General features: G+C 41.3%; 2 protein-coding genes across 9 annotated transcripts in view; one reads left to right on the top strand and one right to left on the bottom strand.

The window, feature by feature from the left end:
• polq (polymerase (DNA directed), theta) overlaps positions 1-6,673 on the top strand; it is an 18,095-nt gene extending 11,422 nt beyond the window's left edge. The window contains exons 21-35 of one of the 5 annotated variants that reach the window (XM_036000315.1): positions 102-242; positions 796-998; positions 1,377-1,584; positions 1,698-1,891; positions 1,997-2,125; positions 2,320-2,392; positions 2,478-2,643; positions 3,477-3,577; positions 3,682-3,764; positions 3,845-3,946; positions 4,020-4,131; positions 4,338-4,462; positions 4,541-4,676; positions 4,799-4,905; positions 5,286-6,673. In XM_036000315.1, coding sequence (XP_035856208.1) covers positions 102-242; positions 796-998; positions 1,377-1,584; positions 1,698-1,891; positions 1,997-2,125; positions 2,320-2,392; positions 2,478-2,643; positions 3,477-3,577; positions 3,682-3,764; positions 3,845-3,946; positions 4,020-4,131; positions 4,338-4,462; positions 4,541-4,676; positions 4,799-4,905; positions 5,286-5,399 — 1,994 coding nt within the window. In that variant the 3' untranslated portion in view covers positions 5,400-6,673. Of the gene's footprint in view, positions 1-101; positions 243-795; positions 999-1,376; positions 1,585-1,697; positions 1,892-1,996; positions 2,126-2,217; positions 2,393-2,477; positions 2,644-3,476; positions 3,578-3,681; positions 3,765-3,844; positions 3,947-4,019; positions 4,132-4,337; positions 4,463-4,540; positions 4,677-4,798; positions 4,906-5,285 lie in introns of those variants that run through there. The other 4 variants (XM_036000316.1, XM_031286061.2, XM_036000314.1 and 1 more) reach the window with 4 other exon arrangements.
• On the bottom strand, positions 6,412-18,652 carry uba6 (ubiquitin like modifier activating enzyme 6). 4 transcript variants are annotated; one of them, XM_031286065.2, is made up of 32 exons: positions 18,517-18,652; positions 17,918-17,959; positions 17,636-17,730; positions 17,490-17,518; positions 17,222-17,316; positions 16,936-17,047; positions 16,457-16,537; positions 16,212-16,334; positions 15,830-15,953; positions 15,370-15,473; positions 15,217-15,279; positions 14,723-14,799; positions 14,485-14,551; positions 14,229-14,372; positions 13,862-14,008; positions 13,689-13,769; positions 13,493-13,570; positions 13,087-13,268; positions 12,777-12,882; positions 12,519-12,608; positions 12,338-12,418; positions 12,083-12,211; positions 11,917-11,968; positions 11,737-11,800; positions 11,583-11,652; positions 11,430-11,501; positions 11,221-11,344; positions 10,805-10,998; positions 8,801-8,928; positions 8,435-8,522; positions 8,201-8,295; positions 6,412-7,930 (listed from the first exon to the last, which is right to left on the bottom strand). In XM_031286065.2, the coding sequence occupies exons 2-32, from the start codon at positions 17,956-17,958 to the stop codon at positions 7,789-7,791; spliced, it is 3,078 nt and encodes a 1,025-aa protein (XP_031141925.1). In that variant the 5' UTR covers position 17,959; positions 18,517-18,652; the 3' UTR covers positions 6,412-7,788. The 4 variants fall into 4 exon arrangements, with proteins under 4 accessions (XP_031141925.1, XP_031141923.1, XP_031141922.1 ...); XM_031286063.2 differs by having other exon boundaries at positions 17,918-18,010; positions 18,517-18,651; XM_031286062.2 differs by having other exon boundaries at positions 17,918-18,003; positions 18,517-18,651.

The raw sequence follows: 18,652 nt of genomic DNA, 5'->3' as shown, positions 1-18,652 counted from the left end.
TTATATATTATATTATCAACAACACATGACATTAAAACATTATAAGCACAGCCTGTGTTGTATGCAGTCTCCTCATCCATGCATGTATTTATTGCGTGCAGCGTCGTCAGCTAATCAGGAGCTCCACAGGGCCGATGGTTTTCCAGTAAGAGACAGTGATGGACTGGTGTTGATTGGACTGTCTGTCTGCTGGGGAGCAAGAGATGCATACTACATTTCTCTGCAGCAAGAGCAGAGCAGAGGTATAGAAACACACATACATGTATGCACAAGCTCACTCCAAAATAGTTTGTTCAGCCAGCCAGTCTGTTACCCCTCAGTAGGGATGTAATGGTATGAAAATTTAACCTCACGGTTATAGTGACCAAAATTATCACGGTTTTCGGTATTATCACGGTATTTTTAAAAGTGTGTTCAATATGTTCAGAAAGCACTGATAGGCCTACACAAGCTGAAATAGTTTCAAAAAGTGTAACAGTGTTTATTATATTACAAAAATATAGTTTTATAACTTTTAATATCAAAGGAACAAGGGTTTGTCAGGAACATTTCCAGTAGTGCAGGTTTAAATGATGCAAATCCAAACATTCAAGCTAAGACATAAAGAAAAATATGTAAACAAATCAAAGAAACACTACTAATTATATACTTGTTGTCTTCATAATCAAAATTAAAATGTAAAACTATAAAATGTAAATCATCACGGTTTTCGGTATTAAAACGGTAATTGTTATCGTCACCATTTTTATCACGGTTTACCGTTACACCGGTAATTGTTACATCCCTACCCCTCAGGTTTGAGCTCCAGTCTGGCCCCGCCTCCACTGGATGATGATTTGCCAGTAAGTGAGAGGCTGCGGCTGGTAAAGACCTGTCTGAGCAGGCCACCGGCTGGTCATAGAGGAGGTGTGGTTGTCACGTATGACATCATACAGGTGTACAAGATGCTAGTCCAGAGCTGTAGCATCAGCTTGGAGGGAAACTGTGAAGATCCCAAGGTGAGGGATATCATGTGTGCACACATTTTCATACACATACAGCACATACAGTATAGAAACTCGCATATTGGTATGAGCAGGCTGTTCCATGGGATTTCATTTAAAACCTCTTCTCACACATTTCTGAATGAAACGTTGGAAGACAGCAATGCACCAATATTCACTGGGATCTTCTCATTTTCTACAAAAACTTTCCCCATCAGAATAATTTGAATGGTGCTATAATCACATAAACAAATCTACACATAGGGGCTTTAAAAGAGAACATTTAATAAAATTGGACAATATATTTATTGTTTTGCTAAAAACCTTTGCTGCATCATGAAGTTTGTTTCTGACATTTTATCAAAGTGACTCTGTTTTGAATGTCTGCCATAGGTTGCGTGCTGGTTGGTGGACCCTGGCAGTGAGGAGCGGACTCTACCCAACATGGTGACTGTCTACTGTCCCGAAGAGTTACCTCTGCTGGATGGACTTGGGAACGCGCTTGCACACTGTCCTCGTGTTAGGGCAGCGACCAAGAGCGTGCTAATACACTCTGTCATGAACCATCTCACTGGCCTGCTAGAGAAGGACGGCATGCTTGGTATAAAAAGCAAAGCAGGCATTCATACAATATTCCTACAGTGGTAAGAACTGTAGTAACCATGATTTTTTTTTTTTTACCATTGTTGTAATGTTTTTGCATGCACTTGTCAGACGTATTCAGGAGCATTGAGATGCCCTCCCAGGTGTCTTTGGCTCTGTTGGAGTTAAATGGAGTGGGCTTCAGCGTCAAAGAGTGTGAAAGACAAAAACATGTGATGCAAGCCAAACTCACCGCGCTGGAGTCTCAGGCTTACAACCTAGCCGGACACAGCTTCTCTCTCACCAGCATCGACGACATCGCACAGGTCCGATGCATCTTCTGTATCCCAGTCATGTTTTTGAATCAAATTCCAAAAGTACAAGGCGTAGTAAAACGTACAACTTTCAAACATATCTCACGTGTACTGTAGGTGTTGTTTTTAGAGCTACACCTGCCTCCAAACGGTGATGTGGGTGCATTGAAAAGTAAGAAGACCCTTGGCTACACCAGGAGAGGCGGCGGCAGAGTACGACTTGGAAAGCAGTTCAGCACCACCAAGGTGAACTGTTTTTCTATAATGCTGGGAGAAAGATAAGGTAATATTTGTGAGTGTTGACTATGTTTAAACTGAATTGTAATGATGGTTGGCAGGATGTTCTGGAGAAGCTTCGCCCCCTCCACCCGTTGCCAGGTGTTATTCTGGAGTGGAGGAGGATCACTAATGCCTTGACTAAAGTGGTGTTCCCCCTGCAGAGGGAGAAGCAATACCACACCACACTGGCCATGGACAGAATATACCCCATCGCTCAGACACACACAGCCACAGGTAACACGCAGATACACACACAGACATTACATGCATCTGTCGTTAAAGAAGAGTATTACAGTGTGCAATACAATTTTATTTGAAGTAAATGTAAAGCATGCAGTGACCCGGCTCATTCTGTTGTCAGGTAGAGTGAGCTTCACTGAGCCCAACATACAGAATGTCCCCAAAGACTTTGAGATTTACATGCCCACGGTGGTGGGGGAGAGCCCACCTTCACAAGACAGCTGCAGCACGACCACCAAAACAGGGTAGGTCAACATCAAAGATCACTGCACCTGATCTGAGCACGTGGCTCTCAAAGTGGGTTTTGACTACTGAGGGAGTACTTGAGAGCCTTCTAGTGTTTTCTCAGTAAAATGAGACATGGTTTAATGTCACTAAACAATATAAATTAACTATTGTTTTAATCATAACATACATATTTATTACTCACTTTTGTGGATAAACTTGACTTCTTGAGAAACAAATTGAGTACATTCAGGCTAATTAAAGCACACCAGCTCTTTGTGATACATTTTACCTTACACCCAGCTCATTTAGAAAAAGTGTGTAGCTATTTTAAATACTTCAATATGATCTTATATATTAAAATATTCAGATTTCTTAGCGGGTGCATGTAAACACCACATGATTACAAACATCTGGATGAGATCATATTTTCACTATGCAAAAGATTAATATGTCAATATTAAAGTTAATTTGTGTAGTGTCTACATTCTTTCACAGTATTATTCCTAATACATACATATAGCGTGATATGGAAATATATGCAAACACTAGGACTTATAATACACTTCACGGCAATGTAAGTTTCACTTTGCAATAAAGGGAATGTTGGTTTTAGACAGGGTTTAAAAGTGAAATAAAACCTACAGTAGAAAACTCAGGGTATTGCATACAATACACACAAGTGATAATTAATGAAGCCAGATGCTGGTAGACATTTAAAGTGAAAAATAAACTTGTTACATGCTGTGTATGGGTGGGAATGCACAACATTTTATTGGTTTTCTCCAAAGTTGACAAGTGTTAAGATAACTACGACGTTTGTCTAACTAAAGCTTGTACGGTTTTGTTACAGAAAAAAAAGACGTTCTGTGGTGCCTTCAGCTGCAGCTGGCCGTGCAGAACAAGGCCCGGCCTTCTCTGTCAGCATGAGACATGCCTTCGTACCTTTTTCAGGTTACTATGATGATACAGTTGATTTGTGTGGGTGATCACCTTCTCCGTCTGTAACTTTGTCTCAGACTGTTCTACTAGCTGTGTCTTTCTGTACTGCGCTGTAGGTGGGATGATATTGGCAGCTGATTATTCTCAGCTGGAGTTGAGAGTGTTGGCTCACCTCTCCAAGGACCAACGCCTTCTGCAGGTCAGTAAATAGCAAGGAAACATAATATAACAGTCATCAAGAAACAGGTAAAAGGAATGACGAACTGTGTGCGTCATCAGGTGCTGAATGGAGGAGCAGACGTGTTCCGCTGCATCGCAGCTGAGTGGAAAAGCGTTGACCCAGAGTCTGTGAACGACAACCTCAGACAACAGGCAAAACAGGTACAGCTAGGCAGGAGAGAGATGATGACATGGACACGCATGCATTCTTACTGGTGTGTTTTTGTCTTTGCAGATTTGCTATGGCATTATCTATGGGATGGGAGCTAAGTCTTTGGGGGAGCAAATGGGAGTGGAGGAGAATGACGCGGCCTGCTACATAGAGAGTTTCAAGGCCAGATACAAAGGTATACAACGCTGTTTAATTCACATTGTGTCCCAGTTGATGTGTCACAAATTGTGTGTATATGTAAGTATGTGGCAGTAGAATCCTACATACACAAATAATTGTTCATAATGTAATTGTATATTATTGTATTTTTTTTTTCATTGTCATTAATCATTGAAACAAGTACTGGAAAGACAACTTGAACATCCATGTCTTGTGTTTCAGGCATCAATGGTTTTCTGAGAGAAACTGTGAAGAACTGTATAAAGAACGGCTATGTTCAGACTCTGATGGGCCGTAGGCGATACCTACCTGGGATCACTAATGCCAATACGCACACCAAAGGCCATGTAAGCATGCTCGTCTATCAGAACTTGCCAGAATGTATTTGTAAGCATGAATTCCATAACTTCTCTGTCTCTCTTCAGGCAGAGCGTCAGGCAGTGAACACAACTGTACAGGGTTCAGCAGCAGACATTGTTAAACTTGCCACCGTAAACATCCAGAAACGGCTACGAAAAACATATCCTGCAGCTCCACTCTCTCACCAGCACACACACTCAGGTGACTTAACACTTAACTCTTCTTTTCCCATACTGTATCAACACAACATGCAGAAAGAGATAACCACTGCATTATTATTTAGTCTGTAAATTAAATCATGCCTAACGGTGTCCGTTATACAGCCAGCAATTACCGCAGGGTTGGGACGTCTCAACTCAGAGGGGCCTACTTCATCCTGCAGCTGCATGATGAGCTCATCTATGAAACCACAGAGGAAGACCTCATACAGGTATGGTCATTATTTAGATTGTCAAAATCATCAGAAGTATTTAAGCATTGTAGTTTACAGAAAACTTGGTGCTGAGTAGACCTGCAAAGTTACACCACTGTGAGATTTTCATCTTGAGTGATTTGTTATTTTTGGGCCGACAAAGCAGGTTAGTTAGTTGTATATGTATTGATAAGTCTGAATTTCAGATATTCAAATAATGACAACTGACACACGTTTGCAGTAATTGGTTGACCTGTGATAAGAGATAATGAGTGATTTTTGAATGGATTTTTACTTTAATGTAGACCATTTCCTACAGATGTTTTTTAGGGTGGAGAAAACAGGGTAACATTCTGAAAAAGACCACATGTATATATAATTCTTTGTCTTTCTGTCAGGTTGCTCAGATAGTCAAGAGGGAGATGGAGTCGGCAGTAAAACTGTATGTAAAGCTTAAGGCCAAAGTCAAGGTGGGACCCAGCTGGGGCAACTTGCAGGACCTAGATATATAATGTGAATGTTTTGAGGTTTTATATCGAGATGAAATACATGCACTTATTGCTTAAGGTTCTGTAATACGTTAATGCTGCTGTACCATTTGTACTAAAATCATTTTTTTTAATCACTACGTTAACGATGAAATGTAAGATAAATACATGCCTATGATTACATGAGCTCTAAATGAACTATAGTGTATTTATAATTCTATTTACTGGTGTACAGTGTAAAAAGTATCCATTTTTGTAAAAAGTATGGAATTTTTACTGTTATCCCAATACATGTCATGAGATTTTATGCAAGATAGTCTTTGTAATGTAACAGTGTAATAACTTGACATGTTTTTGTCTTTTTTCTCTACTCTGAAATCCTGTGCCTGCAACTATTATTTTTATTGACTAATGTGCCGATTGTTTTTTCGTGAATTGTTTCCTCTATGAAATGTCAATTGTGAAAACATTCCCGTAACAACTTCCCAGAGCCCAAGGTGACGTGTGTCCCAAACCCAAAGATATGCAGTTTACAATGATTTAATCACAAAAAAGCAGCCTAATCCTCACGAGACGCTGGAACTGGAGAATTTCTGGCGTTTTTTTTCACAACTTTTGCTTGAAAAAAATTAAACGATTAATCTATCAATCTTTTTTTCCAAATCAAAATCGTTGATTATTTTTCCATCTAACGAATCGTTTCAGCTCTACTGTGATGCATTTAAAACAAAGACACACCAGCTTTAGTCTTGAGGACATCCTGAAATCTCACATTTTATTGGCCCATTGGTTGAGTTGTCTGTCACAGGAACATACATCATTGTCATGTTAACATTTTGTTTTACACTTATGACATTCAATGCACAAGAAGGGTTGTCAATAGGATACAACATTTTCTGTGCAAAGCGAAATTCACCATCTTTAGTTATGGGAATAGAAATAAATGTGGTTGAGGAAGCAATTTTGTGTGACTTTAGCCTTAATTGACCTGTTAGTGCACTATATTCAGGTGGATCTTCATAATACAACAAAAATATTTTTAAATGATTCCATTCAAAACTACATTGACTTTGCCAATATAAGCCAATGCATACCGTATAGACCCTGGAACTAAATAAGAAGAATGATTTACTTTTTTTAACACTTCACAATTAACCAGTGCACCATGACACCACAGAGCTCTTCAACACGGGCTCAGTTTGACACAAAAATGAGTAACAAGTAAATAAATACATGTCATGGACACACATCCATAAACAAATGCAACAAATAAATCAGGAACAGCACAAATTTTGTTTAAAAAAATGGGTTTTGAAACGAGTGATCCCAGATGGATGTTTCATGTCTGTCAAAAGAATGGCTTTTTCTGTGTGAAACAGCCATTGAACTCACACCATTACTTAATCTAAAGAACCTATTGTTTACTCAAATGTTTTAACTGTCAATGCTGTCATCACCTAAGTTACATCTGCTGTGTTATTTGATGCATGTCAATTGACTGGGGAGCATTGTAATACAATTGCTGCTCATCTGAAGAGTTGAGGCTCGTCAATAGGACGGTGACATATTCCAAAATATTGACGTGCGTCAAACTGATGAAGCAAGTCAAGATGCTGCCAGTGAGTGTTGCTCTATAATGTTTGGGTAATAATTACTGCCCATAATATAAATGTGTTTTTATGAGGCAGTCAAGGTGATCATAAAAGAGAACAATCATCTGCAGACACAATGATAATCAGTATCTTTGGTGGTTTCGCCATTGTCCACTGACCTTTTGCACCTCTAAATTATACAACAATATTGGCTTGACAAGTTTCTATAAAGAGAGATGACCAACATCTGGCTAATTCTGTGGTTGGCAATCATTTCAAAGCCAATGAGAGGACTCTGAGGAAGGAGAAGGTGTGATTCCTACCAACTACAAATCCACTTCACCGCCCCAACAGTCCTACCACCATCCCCCTTAGGGCCTAGCAGACTTCAGACAGAAATTAGACTAACGGGGTTGTGTGTTAAGAGTATGCAGGTTTCTGTAAACAGTTTTTAGTCAGACTCACTGCCACAAACAGAAAATGGTTTTGAAACAATTAAGGCATTGGCACAGGCGGAGCTGTGCATTTCACCAGAGTAGAAAACAGAACAGAGAAAATATGTACACAGGTGCAGTTAAGTGCTACTCAAGCAGCCTCGTGTTGGCTAGATCTGGGGCAAGAAAAATTGGGACCAGGACTGGCCTTGTCTTGCTCCATTACACACAGGCGGGGCTGGTGTTGGGGGCCAGGAGCTTTGCCCTTGTCAGAGAACATCCTGAAGAAAACTCTTGGCCCTGGCCCAGGTTATTGGAGTACAACAATTGACATGAAAGAAGGGAAGTAAGGACACAAGAGGTTTGAGGACGACATCTAGGATGGTGTCAAGGTGTCTCTCCATTGCGGCTGAAGAAGTACCTGACAGGAGGACCAGGGAGGTCATCGTCTCCATCTGCCTCTGGAGCGAATGACACAGTGAGGTCTACGTAGCGGCGGTCCACTGATGGCTTGATCAGCTTCTGCATCCTGTAGAGAGTCAGAGGCAAGGTTAGCTGCATTTGCATTAGCCTTTGTCCAGGAAACCTAACAATACAGACAGTCATGCAAATGTCCACATGGTGGTGTAGTGATGACAAAGAGCATCTGTTAATGCCCTATAACAAAGCATCCACCCTGCTGAAGTGTCTGAGCAAGAGACATTTCAACAGAAGTTCTGTTTTGTAATTTTGACTCCTACTTCACAAGTCACAACGAATAGAGTATCACAAAAAAATGGGAGAATCAGGAAACACTTACGTTAGTTTGAGTCTCTTTGAGTGTCCAGGCATCACAGGCACATAGAGCATCTTCACACCATGGACGACCATAGTGGGTTCAATTCCATACTTTTCCTGAAATGAAAACAACAAATCATAAAAAAAAACAGACAAAGAAGCAATGACAAGCCTCAGGGGAAATACAATAATGTGGTGTCTGCATCTGAATTGCTAATACATCAACAAAGTAGAATACAAGCAAATGGTATCTCACCCTCACTGCATTCATGAAGTCAGAGAGAGTGAAGTCCTCATGGCCAAAGATAGTCCAACAGTCCCAGATGGAGAAGTAAATGTTGTCCCTGGGAAAGACATCAATACAGCTGTCACTACATTACATTGTGATAATAATGAAATATGTCTCAACATCCTCCATTTGGTGCCATCTTGTAGCTGAAATTTTCACTTTCCTGCTGTGATGGTGCAATAAAAGTAAAGTGTGGTCATTAGTATAATAGACATTTTCTGTGCATGGGTTCAAAACAGCGATGCCATCATGCCAGGAAAATAAAAAAATAAAAGGTGTTGTATCAAGTAAAAGTGTGAAAGTGAGATTAAGGAATTGCGTATATGCCCTTACCTGATGAGTGACTGTTTAACTGGGGCAGGCTCAGTGAGCACCACTACAGGGATGGCCAAGTTAAAGAAGCAGTTTTTGAAAGATTCAAATTCGTAGCCTCCAACCACCTTGATCAACTCGAGGGCAACCTGAATACATAAAAAATAATAAACGCAAAATGATTAATATATCATGGATATTGAACAATGGAATTCATTTCAGAAATTCAACCACACTTTCCAACATCTATTTACATTGACATCCTAATACTGTAAGTCCATCCACCCGCTTATCCAAGGCCAGGTCATGGTGGCAGCAGGCTACACAAGGTAGTTCACAGACGTCCCTCTCCCTAGCAATGTTTTCCAGATCCTGCTGGGGAATCCCGAGGTGTTCCAAGGCCAGATGAGAGAGAGATATATAGATATATCTATCTATCTATCTATCTATCTATCTATATATATAGAGATATCTCTCTATATATATAGAGATATCTATCTATCTATCTATCTATCTATCTATCTATCTATCGATATCTATCTATCTATCTATCTATCTATCGATATCTATCTATATCGATCGATCGATCGATATATATAGATATATACATACACACACTGTCAATCATCTCAACTGGCTCCTTTTGATGAGAAAGAGCAACTGCTCTACTCCGATGTCTGAGGTCCTTACCCTATATCTTAAGCCCCCGACACGCCAACCCGACGGCCGACCGTTGGCAGAAAAGACAGTTGGACTGATCAGTCGGCTCCCCGAGGTCCAAAAAGTGCCTTGGAACACACTGAAGCGACGGCGACTTGAGCGTACGTTGTGCGCGTGCGCGAGACGTAATACGTCTCCATAACAGCAGGCGGCACTAATCTGTATTGTCGCCCAAAAAAAGAAAATCAGGCAGCTGATTGGACAAACGCGTCACGTGGGTCTGGCTGCTCCCGGATTTTACAACCGGGCATAATGGCAGCTTCGTTCGGAATATGATCTCATATTTTACAAAGATAGTTCACTGAAACGTGTTTCTGAAAACATTTTAAGCGAGAAATAGGCCATGCAGTTGCTGAATCTCTCTTCATTTCAGATCGACAAGGTCAGTTTAAAAGATTTTCGCCAGATTTTGAGAGACGTTAGGCTCATCCCGCTCATCATTTCCAGGTTAGTGCTCCACCAATCAGATTGGCCATTGAGTCCGACTGCCCGCCTTCCGATTCAACATGTGAAATCGGCCCAAATGAAGGCCGACGGCCCCTCCAACGGACGGCGGCACAGAACACACCAAACAGACTCGAGTCACTGTCCTCGCCAGACTGTCCGACGGCCGATTATCGGGTTGGTGTGTCAGGGCCTTAAGGGTGAGCCCAACCACTTTAAGGAGGAAACTCATTTCAGTCCCTTGTATCCCTGATCTCATTTTTTTTTTCAGTCACGGCCCAAAACTCATGACCTTAGGAGAGGGTTGGAACATAGACCAACTGGTAAATCGAAAGCTTTGCCTTCCGGTTCAGCTCACCACGATGGTCTGGTTCATCGCCCATTCCTGCTGATACTACATCAATCCACCTGTCAATCTCACGCTCGATTTTATCCTAACTCTTGAACAAGACCCTGAGATGCTCCTTCACTTAAGGCAGCAACTCACTCACAACCCGAAGGGAGCAATCCACTGTTTTCTGTAAGAGAACCATCGTCTAAGACTCTCCTCCTGACCGCTTCACATTCGACTGCAAACTGCCCGCTCGCCAGCTTGCGCCTGGTGGCCTGGTCTGGCGCAACCCAAAAGGACTTCATGGGCCCACCACCCTCAGGGGTAGGCATTGGAGTTCAGGTGCATTGTCAAGTTTGAACAAATCGACAAAAATATTGATAATCACATTATCAAGCAGTAATGCTGAATACCAAAATCTGCTGTTCTTAAATTGAAGAAATTGTCATTGCCCAACATCTGTAGGGGTTTCAAAACAAAAGGCACAAAGTTAAACCATCAACACAATTTCAATTTCAAACGTTTCTCACCAGTCCAGCCACAGCAGCTGTTGCCGTGGCAATAGCGGGGATGATCTTGCCAGCGATTCGTTTGGTCTTGAGTCTGTCAGCTGGCTCAATGGCGTACATCCGAGCTCTGAGAGCAGATGCTGATGTGACAAAGTCCACGTGGCCGTTGCTGTCATCATCCTTTTCAAACTGTAGTGGACTCACCTGTAACCTCTCTACATTTGAAAGCACAGACATTATCACCAATTATTGAAAATAGTTTTACAGTGTTTGTAATGTAGGCTTGCCTACTTAATAGGATGGGGAAAGAGTGCCTGTTCCCAAACTATTCACACCGTTGTAATGGATATAAGTGAATACCACTCTAAGTTTCAAAAATTACAATTCAACAAATCTGCTTGCTGAGTATTTGCTGTGATTTTCTTTTAATTGTGAACCTGCTGTAACACTGTCAGTAGCAATGGCCTGCTCCAGCTGTGTGATGGCCTCCCTCTCCTCTTCACTGCTTAGAGGCATCTTCATTGAATCAGGCTTCTTTGCTGCCTCATTGGTCTCTATACACTGGAAGGGATAGATCCAAAACAATCAACAAGATTAAAACAAGATTTTACACTCAGAAATCAAGGACCAGAATATAGAAGCTTACTTTCTCTGAGGGCCTGTACTCGGGGATCTTGACATCTGAGAGAACCCTGGTCACTGCCTCTTCAGAGAGATCCTAAGAAAGAAGGAAAAGTTCAGTCAGGAAGTGAGTGAGTGAGTGAGTGAGAGAGTGTATGCGTCAGTGTACGTGACCTACCTTTTCTGAGTAAGAGATGTTATAAATCCCTGCAAAGAGCCGGGCAGTGCTGACAATGAAAGTGAAGTGCCTGATGGGGAAAGAGGAGAGTTTGGCAATCTTAGATATGACACATACAAGAAAGGCTTAAACTGTAACATAAGAGCATACTCACAAAGAGTCGTTCAAGTCAAAATCAAAAGGTGCTGGAGGTCTTTTTGGGGACTGCCAAAACAAACCTAAGGAAGGGAAGAAGAATTCACTATATTATTTGATTCCAAGTACATAATTATACATATTTTTGATTATTGATTTGGTAACTTTATAGGTATACAAGTGTTTGAGAAAAACTTACTTCCGTCTTTTAACCTCGTGTCCAGGGGGAAAGAGTGCAACAGTTGTAGGGCCTACATAAAAACAGAATCAGTAACATGTAAACACATGCCTATCATATTGTGGAGCTTGCACCAACACACATATACAATATTTTAAATGAATATGCATTTTCAGGAAGAGAATACCTTTCTCTTGAAATACTTTTCGAATTTCAGACGGGCAATAGTGATGCAATGTTCCCACTGGCTAGGCCGTTTGCTTAGCAGCTTAATGACCTGGAATGCTCCCTCCAGACTTTCCCCCGCCTGCATCCTCTACACACACAAAGAAATCTTTAAAAACTGTGTTTTTTCAAATTAAGTATTACATTGCTGGCAAAGATCAACAGAAATGCTACATATAATAAGTCACAACAACAATTGTGACATACAAAGTCTTACCTGTAGCACCACATCAGCCGAGGAGTGGGTCTGCCAGAACGAGTTGTACATGGAGGGCTTGTGGACAAACAAATTCTCAAACTGGACAAACCCAAGGAGAAAGTTTAAAATTAAGACAGTACACTCACACGGTGTCAAAAATGATAACATTGATCACTTGTTCCGTTTTTAGTGGGCTGACCTTGTCTCTGGCCCATTGAATGGTGTGCTCTATGACAGAAGGGAAAGACTTGAGTGTGCAGAATGGGATCTCCTCTTCTGGGGGGTCCCTCTGGTAAGCAAAGGAAAGGATATATTTAGGAGCACTGTAAGACTAAGGTCTGTGTCTATGAAGCAGGTCTGGTAAGGGACTGAAATAATGCAGGGAATAAACTCAAGTAAAAAAAAAAAAAAAAAAACACAAGGATGGTCACACAAACAAACTCTCACACATACTCACATGGCTATTGTAGGACTCTGTCAGATTTGGCACAATGATTTCTGTGTGTCCTTTAGTTCCCATGGTGCCAGAGTCCAGGAGAGGTCTCTGATTGGATAAACAGCGGCTGAAAATGAAATACATGCAGAAACACAACATCAGTTGTTGGTCAAATTAGTAAATGTTTCATGAAATGCCTTGCCAACTCCTCCATTCATGTCATAAGCATGCTCTTTCTGGGTTTACGGTGAAGGATGGGTTCAGTCAGAGAAAATCAAACTAGGGCCACTGCTAAGATTATTGATCGTGTCTCGTCAATATTTGCACCAACCTGTCTACATATCTCCGTGCCTCCACGTTGTCCAGCGCGGTGACCACTAGGTTCAGGCGGGAGTAGAAGGAGTCATTGTAGATGCTCTCAGTCGCAGGACACACCTTGTTTAGGTGAGCATCTACCTGCAGGTCTGGGTTGATATCATGAGTGGCTTCTGCTGCTGTGGTACTCTTCGGTTTCTGAGACACAGGAAGACCGGAGAAGTGAATGTCTGTGTGGAGCGTGCGGTTGAATCCGATCATTTTTTTTGACTGATTGTAATCCGAGTGCTTTAGTACGAGTATCTGTCAGTCTGATCCAATATTTTTCTATTTTCCTACATAATACAGCTGCACAGAGAAGATATACAATGTCACACATCACAAGTAGTAAAGGTGAATAAATGTGGCATTAAAAGGTTCACCTGTATGTGATGTGGTCTGAAGAGAAACTGCCGATTGAGGTTGGACTTTTCTATGAGGTCTGGGTCTGTGATGCATATCTGAGAATTGACAGATACAGAATACACAGTTTCACTAAATACATATTGTCAAGCTATGCATTGTATTGCAATACATAAAGAAATAGTCAAACAGAGGAGAGAAAATGCCGACAACCACCTCTCCTGAGCTCTTGGCCAATCCCACTCCAAGCAGGGCAAAGTTTTTTAGCATTTCACAGCCTATGGCACCACAGCCCACCTGGAAGAGAAGACAATGTAGAGTTAATTTGGACATAAACCTTTAAAATTATTTAATATGAAGAAGCATTGTATGTACAGCACAAGCCTTACCATGAAGACCCTGAGCTTGTGCAGTTCTACACACATTGATTCACCAATGCAAGCTCGTAATCCATCATACCGATCGCCCCTCGGGAAAAACTCCTCAGCAGAAACAGACTGAAGTGGCTTGACTACCTCGATGGCATCAAGATAAAACTAAACGCAGGAGAAACAGAGATTGATGATGAAATTAACAGATAGGGGAAAATGTTTAAAAAGATGCAAAAACGGTGAACAAAAATTAGTAAAAACCTATTAAAGTTATTGTTTCCGTTGCTGTGTTGCAATGGAAAAGTGGTAGACTGAGCTATTGAATTATCAATAAGCACCATTTCACTTCTAAAAGGAGGTTTACATTTCAAATTGAGTAACCTACCCATTGCTGCAGTGGTGCAAACTTCCCTGTGATGGCCTTAAGAACTTCCTGGCTGGCTAGACCTCCTACAGCTGCTGCCAACGGAGGAAGAGTTCCCCTCGCTGTTCTCGACAGACAGCGCACCAACTCAGTATTCACAGGAGCCTGGAAGAAAAAAGGACAAAATGAAAAAAGAGAGAGAGAGAAACGTGTGCATGCAATGCAGGTTCAAGGATATCAAAGCATGAGGGATATAAAACTAATTAAAAGCACTCACTTTGTTTCTGAGAGTTGCATTCACTTCCTCAGTTAGCTTTAGTAAAACCTCAGCATCCTGTAAACACCTGATGGCATAAAAGTAAAACTGCTCACAACTGATGTGTCACATTTCAACAACTTCACACACTAAAATCCACAGCCAAGACAAATGATTACCTCGGGTACTGTTGGAAGTACAGAAAGTTAAACAGTAGATAAGATCAAGACAGTGAAAAGCAGAGAAATATTTTGTTTACCCAGTGTTGGGAAGTCTACTGTGCTGTTCCTGAAAGGTGTCTAGAGCCAACATGGCTGCATGGATCTGTAGTGGGGCCTGATGGGTAGATTTGAAGAAAAAGGGGTTTGCGAGGAAAACTGCTTGGTAGGCATTTGTAAACAGCAGTAAATATCACATAGCAAGGTTGACTTGGTAAGGCTTCTTTGAGATATCTGGCTTATTTATCATCAACTATTTACCCAACAAAAAAGAACAAGCACACCACTTATGTATACTAAGAAGTCAAGTGATTCTGCTCGTCTGTACACACGTGCTCCTTTACTTGTAAATATAATGTGAAGGCAGTGTTTTTGGCCATGAAGGGATCCTGAAGGTATGATCCTGAAGTTTATGTGCATTGGTAAAGTGAGCTAGTTTTGCTGTAGAACTGGGTTCAGCCCAAAGTTAGCAGGCTAGCCGGCCCAATAATCTTGCTTTGTAATGCCGTTTCCAGGAACATCTTAACACTCTCACCTCGGGTTTACTGAAGTCTGGAGTCAGGACCTGAGGATCACACAACTGTCTCTCCATTGTCTCCTGAAATACAAAAGTGGATAAATGCAGGGACACACACACAACGAATATTTCTATTCATATATGTTTATATACGACAACTAGTCAACTTACAAATCTGTATGTCTTGGGGGTTTTCACCATAACAAAGAAACCTCCATGTGCATATGGTTGTAGTTGGGATGTGTCTCCTATTGCAAAACTGTAAGGGGAAAGGACTAATACCACACACACATTCAAACAACACACACACGTGCACACAAATGTATAGAAAAAACAGACAAACGCATTAGATTAATGCACTATTATGTCACTTTATACAGAAAATATCTCACCAAATCTGCCCTTGGAATAGTTCAAAATGTGACAAAGGTAACAGATCTAGTATGTTATGAAAAACAGCACATTTGCTTCACCTTATATAAATACCACAACCATATTCTAAATGTTGTGTATATTTGTGATTTATTGAGTATGCCAGTGTTATACACTTCCAATACACAATTACAATAATAAACTTAGAGTAAAAAGATCAAATATACTAAAGTTATTATGGTCAATGTAGAAACAATACCTGAAACTGGCTGTGTGGTGCCGTTGACTTCCACCATGCCATTGACCTCTCTGAAGACAACACTCTGGCCTGTCTGTAGGCCATGGGGTTGGTTGTCCATGCAGGTTACCACCCCAGGATTGTCCTGAAGGGGTGCACATTCAAAAAGGAGATCAAATGTTTTTTTGGAGCAGACACCCTCTTTGTGGGCTCATACTGTATTTTCAAAGATGAATTATGGAACTGCAATTCTAGATAATGCAAAAATCTGTCAAATCCAGCTTACTCTTCCAACACACAGAGATGTAGCTCATCACATTTGCCAAATAAAAAAAAAACTGTCAGACAGGAAAAAGATAGATAAATAGAAGACTGTCAAGAATGTTTGAAGTGTTCAGACTACCTGAGTGATACTTTGGATGAAAATCTCCTTGGGCTCCTCCCCTGTAGGATCTGACACTTCAAACTCCTCTCCAAAATCACAAAACACTCGCACACAGATGCCATATGCATCACAGCCAATGAACTGGAAAGGACATAAGGTGAGACAGTAAATACACAGGCAAAAGGTTTGGTTGACATTTGACTGGTTGTTGACATGGCTTAGCGCTCTTTAATGTATAACCACTATGGGGACTGTAGACATACTCTGATGGGGGGTCGCTGTGAGTGGCAGAACTCATTCACTCTCTTCTGTAGGCTCAATCTGGCTTCAGTCAGAATCACACACTGGAGAGGAGCAGAGCAGAAAACAATGCAGGTTTTAACTAAGGTTATATGCAATTGAAAAACAAATGACAAGTTTTAGTTGTTCCATTAATGAATAAATAAACAGGTAATGCAGACAACCCATGGGCCAGTCAGCGAATAGAATACATCAACCCTGAACATTTCATCAAATCCTACCGGAGTGTTTAGCAGTTACTACAATTTCAACCTTTGACAGTAACATTCCCACCGCCTGACAGAGTAGCAGCATTTTCCGGATTTACATGCTGAAGCAGTGGTTTGAAATGTTTTAATTGACGCCACGACATCTGGTCTCTCTTGGAAACTATCGTAACTTCTATGAATCACACCTTCAGTTCTCCATTAACCTCCAACCTACAGATTCTGAAAAGCAATACCTGATACTTTCCAAGAAAGCTGAGATCAGTGTTGTCGGCCAGAGCAGAGGAAGACATGTCTACGTGGACATAAGGGTTCAACTCTGCGACCCGAGGGCACACTGCCTCCACCCTGTGGTTGAAAAGTAAAAGAGGGTGGATAAGATAAAAGACAGACAAAGGGATTGAGATAAAATAAAAGAGTTTGCATATGTATGTGGATTACAGGAAACTGGATTACAATGAGTAAATGATATTTCAGATTGTGACTAAAGTCAGAACAGTCCAGCGTCGTGGTGTGTATTACCTTCTTCTCTGGCTCAACACGTCCTCTTGGCGGATAAAGAAGTTGGAGCCCAGATCCCAGGTTTCACACTGCTTTGTGTCATGAAGGGTGACTGCCTGTACACACACACACACACACACACACACACACACACACACACACACACACACACACACACAAGATAAGGCCACAGGAAAACCAATTCTCAAGACACTCTACATTGAAACATTATATATTGTCACTGTATTGGACAATCATATTATTTTATATATTTAGTGAGAGTGCATACCTTCACACCAGCCAGGACAATATTCTTTGCTGTAAAACCAGAAGTCAAATTGCTTAGTGTCAATCCACAACCGGCAATGAAGATCATGTGATAAGGTATTAAATATCTTACAGTGCTGTTGTGCAATAATGTGACATTTAGCCTACCCATTTCAATTCCCAGTCCTCCCATTCCACTGAGAAAGACTGAGGACTGGGCCATCTGGTGCATAGCACTGTCTCCCAGCACATATCGCTGGCGGCTAGACAGAGAGAAAGAAAGGAAGAGGGAGTGTGAGGGAAAGTGATAGAGATATCAAGAAGGAAATTGAGGAGCACACAGTGTAGTTTAGTTGACTGTAGTATAAAGCACAGTACTGTAATGGCATGTCTTGTAACGGCTGCTGCAGTTTCAAGTGCTTTAGTAAGGGAAAAGGTAACTAGACTTGCCTGTAAAGAGAGTCGTCAATCTCCATTGAGTCTGCAGCCATGCTGGGAGGGAGATAGGGGGGATTCAACTGTCTGAGATAACGCCTCTACCCACCAATTACAAAAAAAACAAGAGTACAGACAGTGATTACCAAAGCCATAAAATGTGATGGTTGTTACCGGTAATAATCTAAAACCAACGCCCTGTTGTAGGTTAACGCTAGCTAACGTTAAATGGCTAACTTACTAACGTTACTCTCAATTCTAGCTGTCAGCGTGCAAAGGTAAGGTGACTGCCTTGAACCAATGAAGTGACGTCTTCTAACAATCAAAGATCACAGTTAGCTACTAACTACTAATAACGCTGGTGGATTTCTTTAACCTGCTGTGGAAAGCTCTACGTTAGCATCTACAGCTAGCTAGCACTGAGTGCCACTGCTGCCTGGTGCCGGGAGGCGAGGACACTTGTCATAAACTCGTTAAAAGTGATGACACGTACGTTAGGCTACGAGTAACTGCCCAGGGTCGACAGCTGTTTTAGGTATTATCATTCTACCAATTAATATGAAAAATGCGCTGTGAATATTGTTAAAATTAGACAAATAATCATACGTAGCTACCTGTCAGTGTGCGCGACGAGCTAGTGCGAATGTCTTCTTCTGGGGGTTTTAACGGCAGGTTGCATCCTCAAGGCTGCACTACTGCCATCTTCTGGAGTTAGTTAGTTAACTCCTGCAGTGCATGGATCCATGGTCC

The sequence above is a fragment of the Sander lucioperca genome, chromosome 4 (assembly GCF_008315115.2).
Source record: "Sander lucioperca isolate FBNREF2018 chromosome 4, SLUC_FBN_1.2, whole genome shotgun sequence".
Lineage (NCBI taxonomy): Eukaryota > Metazoa > Chordata > Actinopteri > Perciformes > Percidae > Sander > Sander lucioperca.
This window is presented reverse-complemented; position numbering and strand designations above follow the sequence as displayed.

Excerpts from the sequence above, each read along its gene's own strand:
- uba6 (XM_031286065.2), bottom strand. The coding sequence starts at position 17,958 with ATGGCTGCAGACTCAATGGAGATTGACGACTCTCTTTACAG. Across the intron at positions 17,731-17,917 it reads ATTGACGACTCTCTTTACAG|CCGCCAGCGATATGTGCTGG; the intron begins GCAAGTCTAGTT and ends CTCTCTGTCTAG. Across the intron at positions 13,770-13,861 it reads ACAAGCTCAGGGTCTTCATG|GTGGGCTGTGGTGCCATAGG; the intron begins GTAAGGCTTGTG and ends CTTCTCTTCCAG.